General features: G+C 39.4%; 1 protein-coding gene across 1 annotated transcript in view; it reads right to left on the reverse strand.

Annotated features, from left to right (window-relative positions):
• Positions 1-1,462: 1,462 nt before the first annotated feature.
• Positions 1,463-23,769, reverse strand: part of LOC311174271 (heparan sulfate glucosamine 3-O-sulfotransferase 3A1) — a gene marked incomplete at both ends in the record, with an annotated part of 82,995 nt that continues 60,688 nt past the window's right edge. The window contains one exon of the mRNA XM_084238515.1: positions 1,463-2,084. Within this exon, the coding sequence (XP_084094641.1) occupies positions 1,463-2,084 (622 nt within the window). The remainder of the gene's footprint in view (positions 2,085-23,769) is intronic.

A 23,769-nucleotide genomic window follows, 5' to 3' on the forward strand; every position in this document is an offset into this window, starting at 1 on the left:
AATTATAAGTGTTTTATATATTTCCTGCATATGTGCTCCTCTCTAAACCAATTTAATTCCCATTAATGCTAATCTTGTTAATACCCTCTCAGAGAGTAAAGGGATACTCTTAATAAACTATAGATTTATCTGAGCTATTTAGATGGGGGATGGGCAGTTACAGAAGGGAGAAGAGGAAAAGCTACCATTTTATCCAAATCTGCATTTCTCAGAATATTTCCCAAATATGAATGAATATTAGGTTATTCATAGGTATAAATAAATAGGAAGTGGGGGGAAAATAAAGTGAAAAAGTAAGTCTTCCACCCATGAAAAATAGAGGCATTATAAATGAGTTGCTGATTGACTTTTTTTTTTTTAGTACGAGCTCCAAGGTTAGAAATGAGACATTACAATGAGCAGCAGATTTTCATTGCTAAAAAGAGGTAAAGAAAAATGAGCTTAATACTTGGAAACTCATTCTGAAGTGGATTTTTCTTTTAACAAAAGAAGTTAAAGAACGCCTAGCTGAGTTATGCTCCAGCCACATCTGTCCTGTTCTGAGCTGACAGTCCATGTGATCAATACAAGAATCCAGTAATTCCTCTCAACCTCAGTCAAGTTGATTTCCCTATCTCAGAGTATATCCCAAGCCAAGACTGAGTCTCACGTGATGTTTTGTCCAGATCTGAGTGGTTTCCAGGATCCCTTGTAACTCCTGTGGTGGAATGCCATAAGGATCACCGGGAGCCTAGATATCAATAGAAGACCCTCTCTGTCCATCTATATCATCCCCAAACTAGCTAATTGTTTCTAAAACATTCTATTTCTCTTTCTCTGTGAAAAAGTTACATGACAGAGGGAACAAATGGAAGATGGGGTTTTGTCCAGGGTCCACCATCTGGCCTAATGCTAAGCCATTTAACCTCCCTGAGGCTCAGTTTCCTTACCTGGAAAATGGGGAACATAAATTCTATGTACTATGTTCTTACACCACATAGTGTAAGGATAAAAAAAGATACTTTGTCATAACTCTGAAGTGGTAATTTAATAATAGAGACATTATTATTATTATTACTATTATTATTATTGGGGAAATTTAAGAAAAATGGCACAGGAGAAAATTACAGGGAGAAAAACATAAGTCTGAGTATCAATTTTATCTGTGCCTTGAGATGGAGATTGGTTGATTTACCCCTAGAATTTTCGTTGTTTTAATGGCAACAGATGCTCATACTGTGCAATTGTGTATATATAAATCATAAAAGTAAAACTGAAATATTTAGATGAGTGAAATTTTCTTTTCGTTTGGTGTTGGTTACACATGAAGACGGAGGTGAAGGTGAGAATAATCGCTTAACATTCATTAAAAAAAATACTGAAACAAATATTTTCAGCACAAATATTAAACTGCTTTTTCTCTACCGACTGATAAAAAAATATATTATATTTTCATATTTTTTTTTCTTTTTAAATTATATGATTATCCATCCCAGCCAAAGTCGTGCCCGGTCATCTGGTAGAACTTCAGGTTGAAGGGCCGGTAGAACTCCCGCAGTCTCTGCACCACCTCGCGGTCGATCTCGGGGTGGGTCCTGCCCTTGGTTTTGCCCAGGCAGTGGGGTTTGCTGCTGCCCTCGGCCTTCTTCAGGCAGGGGAAGCCCTTGGTCTTGTTGAAGTAGAAGTGCTTGTCGGTGATGATGCGCTTGAGGCCCAGGAAGTCCTGCACGCGGCCCAGCTCGCCGGCGGGGTCGCTGATGAGCCGCTCCCCGCTGACGAAGAGCATCTGGCCGAGCGGGAAGTGCCGCAGCCAGTGCTCCAGGTGCTTGGCGTAGATGCCGATCTGGATGGCGCTCCACGACGTGTCGATGAGGCCCGTAGTTCGGTTTTTGAACGTCAAGCTCTCGAAGGTGGGGATGTCGGGCCGCTTGGAGAGCGTCTGCGTGTAGTCCGAGATGGCCCTGGTCACCGGGTCGCGCACCACCACGATGAGCTTGGTGTCCTTGGACATGGCCGAGATGCGCGCGGGCGCTTCCCGGGTCACAAAGTAACTGGGCGTCTTCTCCATGGTGATCTGGCCGTCCAGGGTTCTGGGCATCAGGTCCCTGAGAAGAGCAAAAGGACTTGTTAGGGCCTGGAAAAGGAGCGAATTTTCCTGATTGACATCAAGGGGGAGTGCATGGAGAGGGGAGGACCCACATGGCCTACACCCACCTACATACTAGATGTGTAACTGCCACAAGTTGTGTGAACACTCTGCGCCTCTGGTTCTTCATCTGCTCAACTGGAAGTAAAAATCATGTCGATCGCATATGGTTATGGTAATGATTAAACGAGTTAGTATACCTCCATAGCCTTGAACAGTGCCTGGCACAGAATAAATGCTAAGTAGTTTGTATTTTTTTTTTGAATTACGGTAAGAAATAAACTTGATCAAATTCTTTAGATGAATTAGAAAACTATAATAAACAATTATACTGCTATGAGATATTAAGATACCCGGGGTCCTTTCTGTAGATTTTTATAACAAAACTATTATATTTAAAATAATATCATAGCATATTACACAAAACAATTACTGAATTTTCCTGTATCACACTACTTATTAAATAATGTATATTTTATCTGATAATTTGAAATGTCATCTTTACAATCGTCTAAATATCTTGGATCTCTCTACATCTAAATATCTTGTGTTATCATGTTATAGCATATTTTCATGGATGCCAAAGTAAATTTTGACACTTGTTCAAAATGTTCTTGATGATTCTTTTCTGTTTATTTTTCCTGATGAATGTTAGAATCACTTTGTCATCTTGAAAAACAATCTCCTTGGAGTCTGGATGGAGCAGATACTGTTACTAGATCAAGCATGTGATCTTCTGAGAACTGATGGTCTCAGCCAGTCAAAAAGTATGAGACAGAGAGATAAAACCAACTTATTCTTCCAACATAAGTGTATGGCCATTAAACCCACTATTTATTCACTGTCTAATTTCAAGTTTTATAAGAAATAGGTGGTATTAGCATACATGTATTTGGGGGCTTTATTGCAATGACTAAATATATTTTGATCCACAGATAAAAAGAATCAAATTTATAACTGTCCTTATATTGAGTTCACTTTTATTCTTAGAATGAACTGCCTTTGATCATGGTACACTACTCTTTTAGTATAATTCTAGATTTTGAGCATAATTATTTTGTTCTACATATTCATACTCATTAATGAGATGTTCCTATGGTTTGCCTTTTGCTCAAGAGCTTAATTGATTGTTAAAATATGAATTATTACACAAGTAAATGAATTGAGACATTATATATTATTTTATATCCTAGTGAAATTTAAGTAACATAATTTTTCATTTCTTCAAAATTTGATGGACGCCATCATTAACACTGGTGCTTTTGGGGGTAAGAGTAGAAAAAAGGTAAAATCATCATATATCTTTTTAGTTTCTTTTGTAGTGAAAAGTATTTTGAAATCCTTTGCTTTGGGGGTCTGTCAATTTTGGCAATTTACAATTTTTTAAAAATCACCCAGTAGAGTAGTTGAAATGTTAGCCCCAATCTCAACCATAATTCTGTGGTTTTCTGCCCCTTTTCTGTTTTATAGGTTAGATTATCTTTTTAAATTCACTGGTTTACATTTTATTTTTAACGCCCCCTTATTTTTTCTAGTTATGCTTTGTTGTTCTTCCAATTTATTTAACTTAATTCTTAGTTCATTTATTTTCCATCTTTTGAGTAATAATAACATTTTGAGGCTAATCTCTTGTCCTTTAAGTCAAATTCCAGAAGCTTTGACGTATACTTTTGTCATTTTCCTACTTCATAATTATTTAGTAATTGCAGTTTTTGGGGTAATCTGGTTATCAATTTCTATTTTGACTTTGTAATAATAAAAGCACTTTGTGTTATGTGAGTTTGCCTTTCTTGATGTCCTATAATTTTGTCCCACCTTCATTATTTGCTAACTGTATATTATAAACAATTTCAAATATGCACATAGAAAGAACCCAGAAAGAATTGTAACATAATTCCATGTACCTGATGTCCAGCTTTGAAAATTAATACTTGGTGGCTGATTTCATTTTATTCAGTACCTCCGTTTCTACTCCCCCACTACCTGAAATGGATCATTTTGAAGTCTTTCTCAGACATCCTATCAGTTGGCTCATAGACATTCAGATACTTATCTGCATTATATCTGATATAAATTCTTCAACATCTGTAACGTTAAACCACTGGGTTACCCATCCTGCCTTGGTTTAATGATTGCTTTTGCTTTCTTAATGTTTCAGTAAGATTAGCTTTACTTTTCTTTGAAAGCAGAAAATGCTAATTAGATGTCTGATTGGTGTTGATTTTTTAAAAAGAAATTTTCGATTCTTTTTTCAAAAGAACTTTTTTGTGCTCCATTCGTCACTCTTTAAGCATACCTTAAAGACTGGATAAGGTTAAGCAAAGGCCAAAGAGTTAGATGTTGACAGAAGAGACACAGATTGTCGTCACCACCTATCCAGTGCTATGTGACAGGAACTCAGGTTTTGTCCCTGTGTAACTCCCTTCATAGAATTGAGATATTAGCTAGGCCAACCTACTTTGGAAACTTAGCTTATGCTTTTAGATGAGCCAAGAAATCTCTCCAGAAGTTTTTGGACTAGGTCAATGAAAGAAATTTGATCAAATGTGTGAAAAGGTTTTTTACTGTAAAAGCAAATATTTAATATCACTGAAGTGATAAGGGGTTATTTGTTGATTAAAATGAAGCCAGCATAAAATAATCTTGCCTGCATTCTTATAATCTATGAGTTTTAGCTACTCTAGCTAATATTTTGGTCAGTAAAATAGAGATAACATACTTCACTCGGGAGCTACTGGCTGGTAATCTCAGCCTTTCTATTTTCTTGTCTCTGGGGGAATGCACAGGGCCCCAGCTGCCTTTCAGCAGAGATGAAAGTTGTAGATTGTGCTGGGCCAGAAGAAATACTGCTAATATCTCTACGGAAAGAAACCATATTTTAAATTATCTCAGCAGAGTAAGGGAAAGAGCTATCCAAGTAGGAGGAGTTTGAAGAGGAAATGGCTAAAATAGAATTTCAGAAGCAAAACACACTAATAACTGTCATCTATAGGATGAGGAACAGTGGCTTAGCATGGGGAAAGGTGGGGGGAGCAGGGTTAACTATTAGTTGCCTGCAAACTACTTTTTATGAAACAAAGAAGAGTCTAAATAAACAAGCTTCCATTGTAGAGAACAGATGCTCTGTTGAAGAACTCACAACGGGATTCTTTATAAAAAGTAGTCTTTTAAAATTTCCTTATTCGCTGTTTTATTGAAAGCTGAATTTTAATGTTCAAAAACGATCTCGCCTATCACATAAAGTCTCATGTAATTCAGAATATCATTGTTCGAACTGCTTAGGAGAGCTTAGAAGTTGTCCTTCCTTACCTGAGGGAGATATGTGCTGTGACTATGTTGTGTGCAAGGGCTAGGGCCTGGGATGGGCCAGGAAAGAGCATCCAAGTATCCTGAAAGCTTGGAGAAATGCCAGTCAGGCTATGGGAGCAGAAGGCTGTGCGCAATGAAAAGATATATGAGGTTTGCCTGAAGATGGGAGAAGCTGGGATGAGGAGTGAGGCATTCAACTGGCCAGTGGGCGAGAGCGGTCCTGGGAGGCACTGATTCCCAGGCTAACAGTGTAGCTACTCCACCTTCCTCTCTAAATAGTAAAAAGGATTTGGAGATATGTACAGTAGGTATGGGATGGGGAAATGGGTAGTACTCTAAATTGCAAGGGAAAATAGGATAAACATAAAAAATTATGTTTTCTCCTGAAAACCAGGATAAGAATGGGCTTCTCAGACAAATTAAGGATTATCTCAAGGTGGGTTGCACACATTTGCACTTTTCTCTCAAAGGATGCAGCAGGAATTCACAACAGCCAAAGAGAGAAGCAATCCCAAGTGTGCATTGATAAATAAGTTAATAAAAAGGTGAACAGTGGGCCTCCCTGGTGGCACAAGGGGTTAAGCACCACACTGTGAAACTATCCGCAGCCTCTGCAGCATGAGTTTGATCCCCGGCCGGCCAGGGAGCAACCCACATGGCAAGGCAGACCACTCCTGACTCACCTGCTGCTCCCCTCAGCATTGTACTTCAGTCAGTCTGCCTGTTCTGCTCCCCTCTGTCTCTGGTGAATCCTCTCACCCCCCACATCTCTGGCCTGTACCCCAGCTGTTGAATGCATAAATAAATAAATCTTAAAAAAAAAAAAAGGTGAACAGAGAACATTATTCTAAATGAAATACTTTAGTCACAGAAGAAGAAATCTGTATGGTTACACTTAGAGGAGATACCAAGGAGTCAAATTCATAGAGAAACTAGAATGGTAATTTCCAGGAGCTGGAGAAGGGGATTGGAGAGTTGTTTATTGGGTATAGTTTTAATTTAGCAAGATTTTAGTTCCAGAGAGTAATTGCTCAACAGTGTAAATGTACTTAACTCTTGCGAACTGTACTCTTACAATTAAGATGGTAAGTTTTATTTTTGTCTATTTTACCATAATTTATTTCAAAAAATCACCAAGAGGACAATGACTTCAGTTTCATCAATAGAATTTAATTAGACAAAGGAGCCTTTTTAGCTTGCATATCATTAAACATTAGAACAAATACTAATGTTTGACAAGGAGGTTGTGGCTTTGCTTTCCTCTTGCTAGACCAAAGGGGAATATAACGATGGATGAGATTTTGTGGAAATAACTAAAAACAGAAAAGTGGCCAGTCTCTGCCCACTTTCAGTGACATGACCATGGGATGGCCATTTAATCTCTTAATCTCAGTTTCTTCACCTCACCAGAAAAATCTGGCCAGCATCTGGGAAATCTGTAAATGGGGTGTTGGCATGACCATGGCTGCCGGAGACACACTAACTACTGTTGTTAAGACACCCCATGTGGGCCTCCCTGGTGGCACAGCAGTTGAGCGCTGGGCTGAGAAGCTGCCCACAGCCTCTGCAGTGACGGTTCAATCCCCGGCCGCTGGCGAGGGTCCCACATGGTGTGCAGACCTCTCCTGCTGCGCTCGCTGCTCCCCTCAGCAGTGTACTTTGTCACTCTGCCTGTTCTGCTCCCCGCCCTGGCTCTGGTGAGTTCTCTTACCCTCCCGCACTTCTTACTGTACCCAGTGCTTGTATAAATAAATAAATAAATCTTAAAAAAAAAAAAAAAAAAAGACACCTCATGTTGGGAATTTCCACCTGCCAGGAGAACTTAATCTAGTGCAGTAACCAGGGTCCAGAGGCGATTAGAGACCTTCTGGCATGTCCCTGGGACATCAGCAAACAGGTCCACTTGAGTCATCCTACATAGAACCTTTGGGAAGTTGGAGGTGCCGAGATGGCAAAGTCAAATTCCTTGGAAGGGCAGAGATTGGCAAGTTAATGGTGTGAGAGAGAGGGGCTCAGTTTTAAAGGAAATCAATTTCCTGCCATGTTAAATGGTACGGTTGAACCAAGAGGAAAACTGGTCATACTTCCATTGATTCACGATGCCCTGGCCACTCAGTATTTAGGGCTTCATTTGGGGTTTGCTGAGTCATCCTGGGATAAGTCCTTATGGACCTAGGATTATTTGAGTGGTTGTTTATGCTGTGGGAAATGTTATGGCTAAGTGGAAGCCATGATAGACCTGCTACATAGTTTGCTTTTCTCTCCTCAAGCCTTGAATCAAGTGAGTAGTCTGTGGGAGAGATACTAAAATGACCCAGAAGGTTCTCTTAATGCTGCACTTCTGATAGGACAGGCCTCCTCCAGGCTGGTCCTCATTGACAGCCCCTGAGGCACGGTCTTCCCTGGAATAAAATGCTCACCACTCCAGCACTGTCTGCACCCCACAACCTCATGGTCAGGGGCACCCAGTAGTAGTCCTCACAGCACTCAGCAGCCATTGTGCATACAAGTAACTCAAGAAAGTATGAAAAAGGGATTCCACCTCATGTGTTTTACCCTTCTTACCCATTCAGACCATCTTCCCAGAATTCCTTCTGTCCAGCTGCTGTCTTCCTACTCCCCTGTCCTCCCACTGGTACTACTACTGATCCCCCCTAGAGGTACTTTCTCCTAAAAACAGTACCTTTCCCCGTATTTTTTTTTAATTACTGTTTTGTGTGTATGTTTCTTTTTTTTTTTTAATATTTATTTATTTATTTATACAAGGCACTGGGTACAGCCAGAAGCACGGGAGGGTGAGAGAATTCACCAGAGCCAGAGCGGGGAGCAGAACAGGCAGAAGGACCGAAGCACACTGCTGAGGGGAGCAGCGGGCGGCAGGAGAGGTCTGCGCGCCATGTGGCACCCTCCTCTGGTGGCCGGGGAGCAGTCGGGGATCAAACCGGTGCTGCAGAGGCTGGGGGCAGCTTCACAACCCAGCGCTCAACTGCTGTGCTACCGGGGAGGCCCCCCCATATTATTTTTAATAAATGGTTTTGGGCAGTTGGTTATCCATGTGGAAAAAAGAAATCTTGATCTCTTACCATGTACAAAAAGCAATTCCAGGTAGCCTGCAGATATAAATATGAATAAGAATACTAACTTCTGGAATAAAACCTAGGAGAACATATTAATGATTTTGAGGGAGGCAAACATTTCTTAAAGGAGTAATCATAAAGAAAATAATGAATTGGACTGAATTAAAAGAATAGGAACTTTATTGTCACCAAATTCTATCATTAAATCAGTAAAAAGGCAAGTTTCAGAGTGAGAGAAAATATTTAAAATACCTATGTCTGATAAAAGATTCATATTTAATATATACTATAGGGGCTCCTATAAATAGATGAGTTTTAAAAAACTATAGCATAAAAGAAAAATGCAGCAATGTATTTCAGTCATTTTGCCTGTTCTGTTCCCCATTCCGTCTCTGGTGAGTCCTCTCACCCCCTGCATCTCTGGCCTGTACGCCAGCTCTTGTATGCATAAATGAATAAATCTTTAAAAAAAAAAATGGACTTGAAATCACAGTATCCAAATAATAAATAAATGTATGAGAAGTTGCCAAAGTTTCTTCATCAAATAGAAATACAAATTAAAGTTACACACCTGAATGGTTAAAATTTACCACAAAGAATTCTGAGTGTGGGCAAGTGGGGGGGAAACTTGCTCTCTGTTGGTGTGAGTATAAATTGAAATAATGACTTTGGAAAACTGTCTGGTACTGCCTACCCAAGCTCAATATGTACAGAGACTATAATCTAGAAATTTCACTCTGAGGACTATACTCAATAGAAATCAGGTAAATGTTCACCAACATTCATAGTTACCATGACTGCTGAAATGCAAGCTACCTAGACCCACCTAGCCTTCTATTTTTGCTGTTCTATACATATATAAAAATGCATATCTATGTTCAAAAATATGTTTGTATGTATATGAAATACTAGGCGGAATTGACATGAATGACTGAAATATGAGATGAATTTCATAAATACAATGTTAATAAATATACCCATTACCAAAAATGTATGTGCTATATGATTCTATGATTCCCTTATAAAAACTTCAGAAATAAGCAAAGCCAATACCTAGATTGTTAGATGTTCAGACAGTGGTTGCCCTTCGGGAAATTAGCAGTGAATGAAGGGAGTTCTAGGGGCTCCTGGACAAAAATATCCCAGTGTGTGACCAGGGTGCTGGGTACATGAGTGTATGGTCTTTGTGAAAGTCATTCAGCTGTATCCCAGGATCTGTGTTCTTGAATGGATCCGTGTCCTTGAATTTCCATCGGACTTCAACAAAATGTTTACCATGTTGATTAAAAAAATAAAACAAGTGGACCCATTTTCCATAATTCTCCACAGAAAACATGCCTTTCAAAGGACTGACATTTGCTTAAACCCACTGTGAGTCCAATTGTGTGGAAATTCAGATCTTAAGAAAAAGGAGGGCCTCCCCTGGTGGCACAGTGGTTGAGCGCTGGGCTGCGAAGCTGCCCGCAGCCTCTGCAGTGCCAGTTCCATCCCCAGCTGCCAGCGAGGGTCCCACATGGCACGCAGACCTCTCCTGCTGCCCGCTGCTCCCCTCAGCAGTGTACTTCGTCAGTCTGCCTGCTCTGCTCTCCCCTCTGGCTCTGGTGAATTCTCTCACCCTCCCACGCTTCTGACTGTACCCAGTGCTTGTATGAATAAACAAATATTTTAAAAAAAAGAGAGAGAAAAAAAGGAGTTGAGTTCTTGTAGTGAGGAAACTGTGGACCCTCAGTGACCACTTCTTCATTCCAGGTAAGGTGTCAGCCCAGGATCTGCCTGGCCTCTTCCCACCCATGGGTCACCAACTCCCAAGGTGCCATGGACACAGGCTGTGTGCTTGCGTGGTCACAGAGGGTGTGTTCAGAGTGTGCATGTGAGTCCAGCAGCTGCTTTTACCTATAATCTTTACACACCCATAGGATAGATGAAGTAGGCATTTCAATCCATAATTCCTCTGATGAGGAAGCTGAGGCTCCAAGAGGCTATGCAGTACATACAAACCCCCACCGTCAGGATGCAGACGGTGAAGGGTAACCTAGTGCCACATTACATCTCTTGCATCAATAAGAGAAAGTCAGCAGACAAGGTGGATAGGAAAATACATGGAAGATGGCTTGGATGAAACCAATTTGACAGATGGAGAACATGAGAACATAAGAAAGTTATTTGGACACTAGTCATGATGATCCTGAAAGACTCAAACTCTGAATTGAATACAGATGAAGAAATTTGTCTGCTTGAACAGGGGAATTGTATGAAATTAGACTGAAAAGTCGATGGTATGATTAATGTCAGCGATAAATTAAATCTGAGGCAGTTCACACATTACAATAGGGCAAGAAAAGAACGCAGGCGGTCCAGTGCTTAGGGGGTCCTTCCAATATAATACAAGCCTGAGGAGCTGAAGACCTGGCTGAGACTGCTGACCATGGGGGAAAGGTGGGGGGCAACTGCAGAAACACTGAAGAGAGAACTGAGGAGGCTGCACAGCTGATTTATGAAGGGAACAAAGAAGAGTTTTCAGAGAAGATCCCCAAGTTTTAACAGTGAAAAATGACAGAAAATTTACTTTAAAAAAAGTTATTTTGAAGAACAAAGTAGATTCCTCTCCCTAAGGAAAAAAAAAATTGTAAGTTTCTCTTTTAGGAGAGTTGAGGCTCATTTTAGAAAGGTAAGATTTCTGCCTAAGAAATCTAATGGAGACAAAAATAGTCTAGGTTTTATTCTAAAGTAGGGTAACGAAAGAAAACCTATCTTCCGGGAGACAACATAGTTTTATAGGAAACTCAAAATGGGCCAGCACTGCGGAATGGATCTTAATTCTGCTATCAAAAAGCTGTGAGATCTAAACCAGATCACTTTAGTTCTGTGATCTCTTTAGTTTTTGGTTTCTTCTTAAGCAAAATGAGATGATTGCCCTCCACGTCTCTAAGGTCTTTTCTCCACAGAGAGCCCATGAACTTTAAGCCGTTCAAAGTTTCGCACAACCTTAAACTGCTAAGTTCTGAAGTGTGACCCCACCAATCAAGTGAAGAGATTTGTGTAAATCATCAGGCAGGCAATTCTGCATCAACAGAATTGATTTCCAAATCAATGAAGTTTGAATGAATGCAGTTCAAATAATTGATGCCAAGAGAAAGTGCTGAAGTTAGTTCAAATGAAAGCTCAGTTGGCATTTCCCTAGCTCCTGGAGGCACAAAAGACAGAAAGTCAAGTCAGTGAGTTGGGGGTTTCCTTGCACTGGCTAAGCAATGGCGTGGAAGCCCTGCTGCTACCCATGCTTCTGCTGTGCCTGAAACATCACAATACAATGTCACAGCAAGCAGGTGAGGTTCAGAGAGGGCTGCATTAAAAATAACAGATGCAGGGCATACAAGAACTCGAGTTCCGGTGTCTTAGGAAGAACATGAACAAAATAGAAGCACACGAACACTTACTAAGCAGCACCACATCCAAGATCTGATGTATTATTTCCTGCATCCTGTTATTGGCCATCTTTGTCAAAACATGAGTATTAAATGTGCTGCTTCCTTATTCATCTCAGAGTGCAAATCATCGTTCATGGAATGTTGCAAACAGGTAAATGCATGACATGTTTTTCATCAGCTTTCTTCCACAAGGGAAGACATGCTGCAGGGAAACTCCCAGAGTTGCAATGGGAAGGTAATTTACCTTGAGGAATAAATAAATCTGGCCCATATGCATATATCTTCTTAGTCTATACAACCAAACAGAACCACGTGTCTGGACTTGAAAGCCTCTGGCAGCAGAAAATTCTAGGAAAAATACACTCTGGCCGTGGCCTTGGTGTGGAGGTGGTGCCTGTGGGCCCCAGGCTGAGCAGCGGCAGGGTAGCTGCTGCAGGCTCAGTGCTGTCAGCCGCCCACCCCCAGGTCAAGCCCCATCACATCAATATTTCGTTTCCTGCTGTTATGTGGAGCCTCACTCAAAACGTGACTTGTAAGGCTGGAAAGAAAATTCCCCTTCGTAGTTGTTTGAATTGGCTTCTGTAGGAGCGGAAGACTTATGTGTTTGAACTGGCTCCCGCTGACCGATCTAGACATGAAACTCTCATAATCAAACTGTCATCAAGATAAGTCAAACAGCAGAATTAGCAATTGGTGCACTGCCTGATGCCGTTGATAGCAGGGTCCTTCTAGAACTCTGGGCAGTCAGGGAAAGGAGAAAGAGGTGGTTCTTGTTCTCACCATGCTTTATGACAAAGACCAGTTAGAAGTTTGTTTAAGTTATGCTTACTGAATTTGTCTTTTCGTTATTTTTTTTTTAATTATGTTTATCGAGATAACAATTTACAACACTGTCTAGCTTTCAGGGGTCTGCAGTCACTCTCTACAAATGTATGTTCATGTTCATAGGATGCCCAGCACCAAAACACCAACCACCTTCCACTAGAGTCCTCGAACCCTTTGCCCCCCCCCCTTTTTTCCCTTCTGGTATAGAAATAAATGTTAATAATGATTCTAAATCTAAAAAGTGACTGTAAATAGCAGACATGAAATTTAGTTAAATTTATCGGGGTCTAAAACCTGATAAATATTTACAAAAATATTTACAAGGGGGCCTCCCCGGTGGTGCAGCGGTTGAACACTGGGTTGCAGGGCTGCCCGCAGCCTCTGCAGCACTGGTTCGATCCCCGGCTGCTCCCCGGCCACCGGAGGAGGGTCCCACATGGCGCGCAGACCTCTCCTGCTGCCCGCTGCTCCCCTCAGCAGTGTGCTTCCGTCCTTCTGCCTGCTCTGCTCCCCGCTCTGGCTCTGGTGAATTCTCTCACCCTCCCACGCTTCTGACTGTGCCCAGTGCTAGTATAAATAAATAAATAAATAAATCTTTAAAAAAAATTACACGGTCTTGGGGATGTGTGTGTGTGTTTGTGGGGCATGGTGGGAGGGGGGAGATGAGAGAGAGATTACAGGGAAGAAGAGGAGACCAAAAAGATGGGAGAAAACATGAGAAGAATGTGCTAGAGAAAACAAAGTAAGAGGACTATGTTCTCCTAAGAGTAGCACCCCTGAAAGTTGAAACAGGGAGGAATTTTAGAAATCCAGTAACCAGCCTCCTTCATCTTTCAGATCTGGAAAGGTCTCAGAGTGATTTATCCTTGTGCTTTGTCATGTAGCCAAATGGACCCGAAGTGTCTTACATTCTGTGTCTCCTGACCCTTGGTTCACTGTTCTTTCCATGATAAATCATTCTACCTTAATTCTTGAAATATAATATGCACAGGGGTTGACCACCTTGAAGTCTCAAATTCCTGAAAAATAATGTTCCTCCGTGGAGGGGAAAGTCCCTTGTGCTTCTCAAGCAGGAAAGTTACATTAAATCCCCATCCTGATTGAAGGGGGAATTGGTTTCTCTTTGGCCTCCCTGGAACTTTTAATACCAGCAGTCGAGAAGGGGAATATGGAAATCCTACTTAAAGGGAGCAGAGCACGGGCCACGGGCAGGCACCTTCCTGGCTTGGTGGCAGCTGCCACCGCAAACCCCCCATCTCGGCTCCTTTTGGCTCCTGACAGTTTTATAAATGATTAGTTTGAGAGCTGTGCTATCAGCGTTTGTGCTACTGTGGACAGCTGCTTCCAAACAGAGCTCTCATCAGCCTGGAATTATCAGGTCTTTGCATATGGGCTGCGGGAGATAAGGGAAGAGATCCTTTCCTTGCCTGGAAATCAGCAATCCAAGGAGCATGTGGAAGCTGAGTGGGAAACATGCTGAGAGCACCATCAGGAAAAATCTGAAATTTTAGAACGGTTCTTTATCACATGATAGTTTTTTTGTTTGTTTTGTTTCCTTGATTTTTTTTTTCTATTAGCTTCTGGACACAGAGTACATGCTAAATTTAAACTTAAAATAGGAATATCAAGGAGAAGCTATGAATTTGCATGATCTGGGATCTTGAACTGCTAGGGTATGCTTTCTCAAATTCACTAGCAGTATCCTGCCATGAGCTTCCCTGATTTTAAATAGTATATACATTGTCTCGCTAACATCCAAACAGAACTTCCAGCATATTCTCACTCAAATGGCATAAAACAAACCTCCAAAATAATGACATTGTGAAATGAGGGATGCAGACAAAAGAAACTCCATGAAGTCAATTAATGAGCATCCCCCAGACACAACCTCGCACAAAGCTGGACCATTCCCCACTCTGAAGGAGAAAACTATTGCTCCAGCCGGGACAAGGTAGAAAGCACCAGCAGGACGAGTCTCAGTGCTAAGTCCCACATAGCACATGGTCATGGTCACACTCAGATTTATTAAAGAAACCATCACTCCAGAAAATGTCAACAGTGCAATCCAGAGCCCTAAACATACACTTCCATGCCTACTGTTGCTCAGGCCCCAGATAGAGGTTTCTCTAGCCTCTGGCCCTGTTTCTTCAAAACAAAAGATCTGCATGCTGAACATGCATGGATTCGTGTTGCTGTCAGCCCCAAAGATGGGCATGGCTTATGATTTGAGGAAGGAGTGAGCAAGGGAAAAAGCCAGCTGAGAACTTATGAAACAGCTTCTTCAGATAAAATGAGCACTTGTTGCTTTTTGTGTGTTGATTTTGTATGCTGCTACTTTACTAAACTGGTTTATTATTTTAATTAGTTTTTCTGTGAATTTTTTAGGGTTCTCTATGTATATTATCATATCATCTGCAAATAATTTTATTTCTTTCCCTATTTGGATTCCTTATATGTCTTCCTCTTGTCTTATTGCTCTGGCTAGGAATTCCAATATTATATTGAAAAGCAGTGGCGTGAATGGACATCCTTGTCTTGTTCCTGATCTTAATGGGAAGCTTTTCACCATTGAGAATAATACTGGCTGTGGGTTTGTCGTAGATGGCTTTTATTATTTTAAGGTATTTTCCTTCTATCCCAAGAATTCTGAGGGCCTTTATCATAAATGGGTGTTAAACTTTGTCAAATGCTTTCTCAGCATTTAGTGATATGATCATATGGTTTTTATTTTTCTTTTTGTTGATGTGTTGGATTATATTAATTGATTTTTGGATGTTGAACCATCCTTGTGCCCTGGAATAAATCCCACAGGTTGTGGTGTATTATCCTTTCATGCATTGTTGGATTCTGTTGGTGAGGATATTATTGAGGATTTTTGTATCGGTGTTCATTAGGGAGACAGTTCTCCAAAGAGGAAATGCAAATGTCCAACAGGTATATGAAAAAATGTTCAACATCACTAATCATCAGGGAAATGCAAATCAAAACCATAATCAGATACCACCTTACACAAGAGAGAATGACGTGTATTAAAAAGAACTAGCAACAACAAATGTTAATAAGGATATGGAGAAAAAGGAACTGTCCTACACTGCTGGTGGGAATGCAAATTGGTATAAGTTGGGAAAGCTTATGGAAAGCTGTGTGGAGGTTCATCAAAGTACTAAAAATGGAACTACCATATGACCCAGCAATTCCACTCTTAGGAATCTACCTAAAGGACACCAACATTAATCCAAAAAAATACCCGCATCCCCATGTTTACTGCAGCACTATTTGCAATAGATAAGATATGGAAACAATCCAAATGCCCAAAAATAGATTACCAGATCAAGAAAATGTAGTATATATGCACACAGTGGAATATTACTCATCAATCAAAAATGATAAACTCATGCCATTTGCGGCAACATGGATCAAGCTGGAAAGGATTATGCTTAGTGAAATAAGCCAGAAGGAAAAAGAAAAATACTGAATGGATTCACTTATAGGAGGAATATAGGGAAAACAAATAAGGGATCAGGAAAAAATAATAATTATAATAAATAAAAAAAATTAACAGGCAACTATAAATCAGAGACATTATGCAGGGGAGGGAGAGGGATCAAAAAAAGGGGAGGGAAGAGCACAAGGGACTATGGTGATGGTGCACAGGTGAATTTGTGGTGGGAATATTATGGGGACTACATCTAAGAGGAGAAACACACATTGTATACAAAAATAAAGATGTGAAATATATATAAATAAAATAAATTAAAAAAAAATGATCATTTGCTGGTATTACTAAATACTTATTTCTTGGCTTCTTCTCCTGTTCCCATCCATTGTCCTGGAGCTGCTGGGTATTAGTGAGCTATTCACAAAAGTTGCACTTGTAAGTGGAGGGACACTTTGTCTTATTAAGCAAATGATGTTACTCAGATACTGACAAATTTGTAGATCTAGGTGAAGAATGAGACTCAATCTTTCCATTGACAACCAGATGGACACTGAAAGCTATAACTGAGAATAGCTCCAATTTCAAAAAACTGTTCAATAAGATTTACTTACAGGGGCCTCCCGGTGGCACAGGGGTTAAAAACAGCAATATTACCAGCCACTGTAACACAAGTTCTATCCCCAGCCAGGGAGCAACCCACATGGCGCAGCAGACCTCTCCTGACTCGCCTGCTGCTCCCCTTAGCAGTGCATTTCAGTAGATCTGCCTGTTCTGCTCCCGACTCTGTCTCTGGTGAATCTTTTAACCCCCCACACCTCTGGCTTACACCCTAGTTCTTGTATGCATAAATAAATAAATCTTTAAAAAAAATTTAAAGATTTACTTACAACTTAAAAAATTACTTACAAATTAAAAAGCACTTACTTACAAATTAAAAAAAGTCAATTTAAATTTTGATATGTGCAGCTCTGCCCACCTGTGACTATGCAGGTGCCTCTCATTGTCTCCTTTTCCTAAGAAACCTTTTAAAAAGCAGAAAAAAAAAATGCTATCAACTATGATTTATGTTGTATCTTTCGATTTTGGTAGATAATTTAGAATACATTAGAAGAAAAATAACTTCAAAACAGGAATATGATTTCAATTTTTATATTTGCTTTCATTTACATTTTGGATCAAGATATATCCAAATTTGTACACTTTTGATCACAGGCCACTAAACTAGGGTCACGGGTCAAGTCCAACTATTTTTAAAAGTAAGGTTTGATTGAGACATAGTCTTCCTGTTGACTTACACATTGTCCTTGTGCTTTTGAATGTCAGTGTCAGACTTAAACTGTTGTGACTCAGACCATAAGGCCCACAGTCTAAAATATTATCTATTTTCAGGAAATGTTTGCCACCCCCCACTTTAGATAATTATTGTCAATAGAACAAAATTAATATAAAAATCTGGACTATAACATAATTTGTATTTTGCTGAAATTAAGCATAAAAAGTGGATTGGGCAGCATAAATCTACAATAACTCATGATTTGCAAATGTCTTTATTTTATTACTCATCCAAACATCGCTGGCTCATCAGTAGAATACCCAGCTGAGCAGTAGTCATTAAACTGAGTCATCTTTGGTATTTTGCCAACTTCCAGACATGTAAAAACAACGAGTTCAAACATTTTTTCTGTTTTGTTGTGAAGGACTATCTGTCCAAATAGGAGAAAGAATATGCATTCACTTAGCAGTTTATTAACTTGATTTATAACATTTTAAATGTTTAGACAAATCGGATGTGGGGCAACCATTTGTACTAGTGTGCAGGGCTCTGACAGTGGGAGGGAGGGAGGGACCAGGCTCAAGGATGTCATTAGAAAGGAAGAGGCAGACAGACGGGGCTCGGACACACACCAGCAAGTGGGACCCCAAAACTGGGCTTTCCAGATGAAGTGGTTCTCATGCACCTACTGCTCCTCCAATCACAGAGATGTCACAGAGGTGCTCCGCTACATTAATGGGATGAGACAGGAGTTTCTCTTCTCTCTACACAGGGAAACAAAACATCAGGGGCTCCAGGATGAGACCATGTGGAAAAGACCTACTTTTCAAATGGATATTTTTTTCCTGTTATATTTTTCAAAAATTTCAAAGTTGCACAAGTCAAAAGGGGTCCATTAAAGAAAAATTAGATAATTTAGAGAAGCACAAAATTCTAAAAAGGAAAATCATCCACTCATTGCTTAGATGGAGCATTTTAAAATATACCCATTGGTACTATTCTATGCAGATCTTTATAACTTATTTATAAAATGAGATCATATTGTGCAGACACCATTCTAAATTGCTTTTTGCACTTAAGAATAAATAGGAGAGCCTATTCTGGATGTTAAACACACATCTACTTCATTTTAAATGATTATGCAGTATCCCATCATATGAATTGTCATAAAATGTTCAGTGAATCCCTTGCTGTTGGATACTTAGGTTGTTTCTGAAGTTAAATGACTTTATTCACATGTTTATTTCCTTGAAGTAGAAATGAAGGCATGCAAATTTTAAAGGTTTTTGACTATATTGCAAACTTGCTTTCTGTAAAGGTATTTATATTTTGTTTTTGAATTTTAATACTTCATTTTAAATATTTTATTTCTTTTTAGTACAGTAAGCTATGTTTTCTTATGCACTCATTAATATTGTGTATTACGATATTGCACAATGACTGCCGATAAATGCAGGGAAATGATTTTTCAATATTTTATTATTTATGCTTTAAGTTAGTAAACATTCCCACAGATTTTTATTAGGTATATGATTTTAAAGTCATTTCTTTGTTATGTATTTTTTACTGGGATGTCCTTTTTAAATTTTTCAGTATTTTTTATATTAGTTGTATTTATTCCTTTTCCTTTCTGTAGCAAACATTCGGGTTTATCATTTCTCATTTCCCTTTTGGTTTTGGTTCTTTCAATATTTTTTAATTTTCAATATGTGGATCTTTTTCTCCATGACCTTTGTTTTTCCCTCATGCTTTCTAAGTAAGGTCTATCTTACTTTAATATTAAATAAATAATCCTGAGTTTAATTTTACTCATTTTAGAATTTACTCTAAATTATTGCTGAGTTTGAACTCTAAATCCTTTTCTTTTTCAAGAATGACAGTTATTTAGTTATTATAAAGTTATGTCTCATATCTAATACAAAATTGTCTATTCTATACTTGATTTTTTTAATTGAATGTGTTTTCTTCCAAATGGACTAAAAAATTGTGAAATATTTATTTCAATTCCCCTTCCCCTCCTCATTGCCATTGGAATTGAGATTTTATGAAATGTTGGGTGTTGTTTAGGAATAAATGACATTTTTCTATATTGAGTTTGCTACTCTAGGAAGATAATATGGCTTTCATTATACAAACTTTCTTTCACTTTTCTCAGTAAAGATTTTATATTAAAGTTAACATATACGTAGTAAAATTAACATTTTGGAATAGAATTTTATGAAATTTAATATGCATATAGATTTGTAAAATCATATCACATGACCTCAATCACACACTCCACTGTTAAAAAAAGTCTCCAACCCAGCTAACTTGTCCATCATCAGGGAAATGGATAAAAAACTTGTGGTAGCCACATAATGGAACATTCTTCAAGGTTAAAAATTGAGCTATGTTTGTTTCAGAAGACATAGAGAATTCTTCAAAACAGCATTAGATTACAAAATAAATCATAAAATGATAGCATGTAATCTCTTATTTGTAAAAACAGCAATGCAAAAACAATGCTTACGCATTGTAATACACTTCAGTGAGTGTTAGGGCGAGTGTGTTGATGGCTCCAATTTTTCAGCCCCTCTTTATCCCCCTTTGCCATGGACTTTGCAGCTTTTTCTTTTTTTCTTTTTCTTTTTTTTTTTTTAAGATTTACTTATTTTTATGCATACACAGCTGGGGTACAGGCCAGAGGTGCAGGGGATGAGAGGATTCACCAGAGACAGAGTGGGGAACAGAACAGGCAGACTGACCGAAATACACAGCTGAAGGGAGCAGTGGGCAAGACAGGAGAGATCTGCTGCGCTGTGTGGGTTGCTACCTGGCCGGCTGGGGATCAAACTCTTGCTGCAGAGGCTGCGGATTGCTTCACAGTGCTGTGCTTAACCCCTTGCACCACCAGGGAGGCCCATTTTGCAGCTTTTTCTTGATGAGTGGCTCTTTCTCATTCTTTAATTCTGATTTCAGCCACGTGACTTGCTTTGGCCAATGGGGTGTTAGCAGTTATGATAGAAGAGTCTTGACAGCCTCCTGTAAATATATTGTTCATGCTTGGTGCCTGGTCACCACTGTGAGGACAAGTCTAGACAAGCCTTCTTGAGATGAAAGACAGATGGAGCAAAGCCGAGTCATCCAAATTCTTCCAGCAAAGGCCCCTCTAGATCCGCCTACAGCCAGTTGATTCCCCAGACATGTGGTCAGACGCAGCAGCCCCAAGGTCGAGGAACCAGCTGGCTGACTCACAGCTGGCCACAGACACATGAGCAAGGCCCATCGAGATCTCAAACCAGCCCGGATCAGGTTGACCCCGCAGACTTGTCAAATAAATATTACTGAATGTTTCTGAGGTTTTGTGGTAATGTTACAAAACATTATTTCAGTCATCGATAGATAATATGCTGTATATGATACAGACTTGTGAAAATAAGGACAGATACATACCAAGCTTATATTGATTCTGTTAGTCTAGAAAGACAATATGGCTTTCATTATAAAAACTTTCACTTTCCTCAGTAAGGATTCTATATTAAAATTAACATATTCATAGTAAAATTAACATCTGGGATTTGAATTCTATGAAATTTGGAAGAAAACACATTCAGTTTGTATATGATACAGAATTTTAAAAATAAGGACAGATACATACCAAACTATTAATATTGGTTACCTCTAGGGAACGCAATTGTTGGTCAACAGTGAAAGAACTGAACTAAAAGCATTGCTGTACCCTCTAAGAAATGAATTACTGTTTCTGATTTGATCTGTTTTCTTTTATAGCTTGTTTTTAAAATGCCAAAAATAGATTAGATAAGAAAATAGTTTCCAATCCCAGCCTCTGCCTAAGGTCCTCACATTAAGTCTAACCGGTTACAGAACTGACTTTGTCAAAAGTTCTAGATGGGCCAGCAGCTTTTCTTCCTGTCTGCCATGCTAATAGTTTGAAGGTCAGTGAAAGAGCCATAAGACATCAACATTAGTCCATTTTTCTTTCGTAAAAATGTAAGTGGTTCCTGCAAGGTAACGATTGTGTTTAACTGTGAATAGGAAAGCCAAGATCAGATACTGTTGAAGCTACCAAAATACTGCACAAATGAGCAATTAAACTGTAGGTGCATAGTGTGGTGGTGGTGGTGTATTTATTTTTTGTCACGGTAACAGCCAGCTGCCACATGCTCTCTTAAGCACCACCAGGTTGACGCAGTGTGAACTTTCAGATGTGTGAAAGGCATGTAAAAGAGAAATCCAAAATATCAGAGGACTATCTCTTGGTGTGGAGTACAGAACTTGGAGTTGGATAGGAAAATGTCATGAAATGGATGAGAAAGTGTCTGGATCCATTTCCTAATAACTATGTAACCAGTAACCATCTTGATTTCTGTCTTGGTTTCTTCATTGATTTAATGAAAATAACAAAGTTGCCCTTGCTATAAAAATTCAATCCAGTCATTTGCTACCCCCTCCTTACTGCTCCCTTCAAATTAGTAAGAAGCCTGGCAAAGGATCAATGTAGAACTGATTGCTATTGGCGCTCTCCATATCTCTAATAATCAAAACATTTACACTCATTATTAACTTCCCTTTTCCCCCGTATGCTTTTATTTTCTAATGTCTGCTTGAGTGGAGATATAAAACAGGATCTGCTGTACTTTACTTATGATAGTCTCATTATTACCCTGCCCTCATAAATCTTTAGTTCAAGGGAAAATAGGCTTTTAAATATCAGACCAGTCCAACCACTCATTTAAATGAAGCCTGGTCAGGAGACTGAAAGCAAAATACCCAATATTATTACTGATGCGATGGAAAGAAAAATCTAGAACAACCTCCAGGTCAACATGACCTCAAAAACGTTTTCCAGCTAGTGTATGTTACAGAAACAATCCATAGTAATTGCATGTAAGAATGTTGAAGAATAAGTAAAATAATTTCATTTAGATAAATGAAATGTACTGCTTATTCATAAGAAAAGCAGAACAACATCCCTATATCTGAATTTGATGAGAGCTTGCTGAGAGAACCTTAAACCTTCCAGACCCAAAGCAACTTCATCTGCTTCCTCCAAATTCCCTATCATTCACACATATTTTACTGAGTTTCCACTGCCACCATTTTGTTCCACACAGTAGCAACTGTCTGCAGGGAACACCTCCCAAGCCCATGCTGCTGAGTCTTAGTCACAACAACCTGTTTCTTTGCACTTTGGCCTACAGATGCCATTAGAAGTCCATCCACTTTGTGCTCTGCTTTTAGATTCTTTGCTAATCGCCTGTTTCTTTGGAGGGACACAAAAACTGCCTTTGCTTCTCTGCCCTGGTAGGCAGGATGTTCTCTGCTTTCAGATGCCTCAGCCCTTCAAAAATATAGTCTTGATCTTGGGAAAAGAAGTAATTAGCTTGATGGGGAATAAACTGCCATTTCAGCAGTTTTCTCACTACTGGGTTTTGAAATAATAGAGGCCCAGGCAGGTCAGAAAGAAGTTGAGTGCTGTTGGGTCTTAATGCCCCACTAAGCTCAAATACCAACTACTGGCACCCGAAGCTCATTAGTTCTAACCCAACACTGCTAATCGCCGCGAGTGCTGAATCAGCTTTCATGGACACTTAGAGAGGCAGTCATTAATGTTTTAACCTCACAGTGGCCTGGATGGCCTCAAAGTCCTAAGTCTCACAAGCTGACATCAAGTTGAAGAAAGAGTACACCATTCGTGAGGGGTCCCTAAAGGCAAAAACTGCTCTTCGTAGTTCTCTTGGAAGAACTTTAGAGTATCATTATGAGCAATGTTCTTTTCTTTTGGGAACTGCAGCATAGAAGTGTGTTTTTGTTTTTGTTTTTTTTTTTTTAGAGATCTATGGATAAGCTTTAGATTAGGGTTTATCAACATTAACACTATTAGCATTTCAGGATAATCCCTTGTTAGGGGAATGCCCTGGGTATCCAAAGTATTGTGGACTTTGAGCTGCATCCCTGGCCTCTGCTTACTAGATGTCAGCAGCATAGCCCTCCTACCTTCAGGGTGTGACAACTAAAAGTATCTCCAAACATTTCCCAATGTCCTGTGGGGGCAAAATCACCACCCCTAGAGAACCACTGCTTTAGAAGATTGCAATCTGCATTGAAGGAAAGAACAGGAAAAACAGAGGATAGAATTCAAATAACCAGATAGCATCACTAAAGAGAAATAAAACATTCTCCCATACCATGAACGCATATTTCATACTGCTCTGTCTGTATGTATACACACATAAATAACATGGGTTAGAGTAAAAAATAGTTTGAAAAATACTGATAGAGTATCTTGACTTTGA

Source organism: Talpa europaea, assembly GCF_964194135.1.
Source record: "Talpa europaea genome assembly, chromosome: 7".
Lineage (NCBI taxonomy): Eukaryota > Metazoa > Chordata > Mammalia > Eulipotyphla > Talpidae > Talpa > Talpa europaea.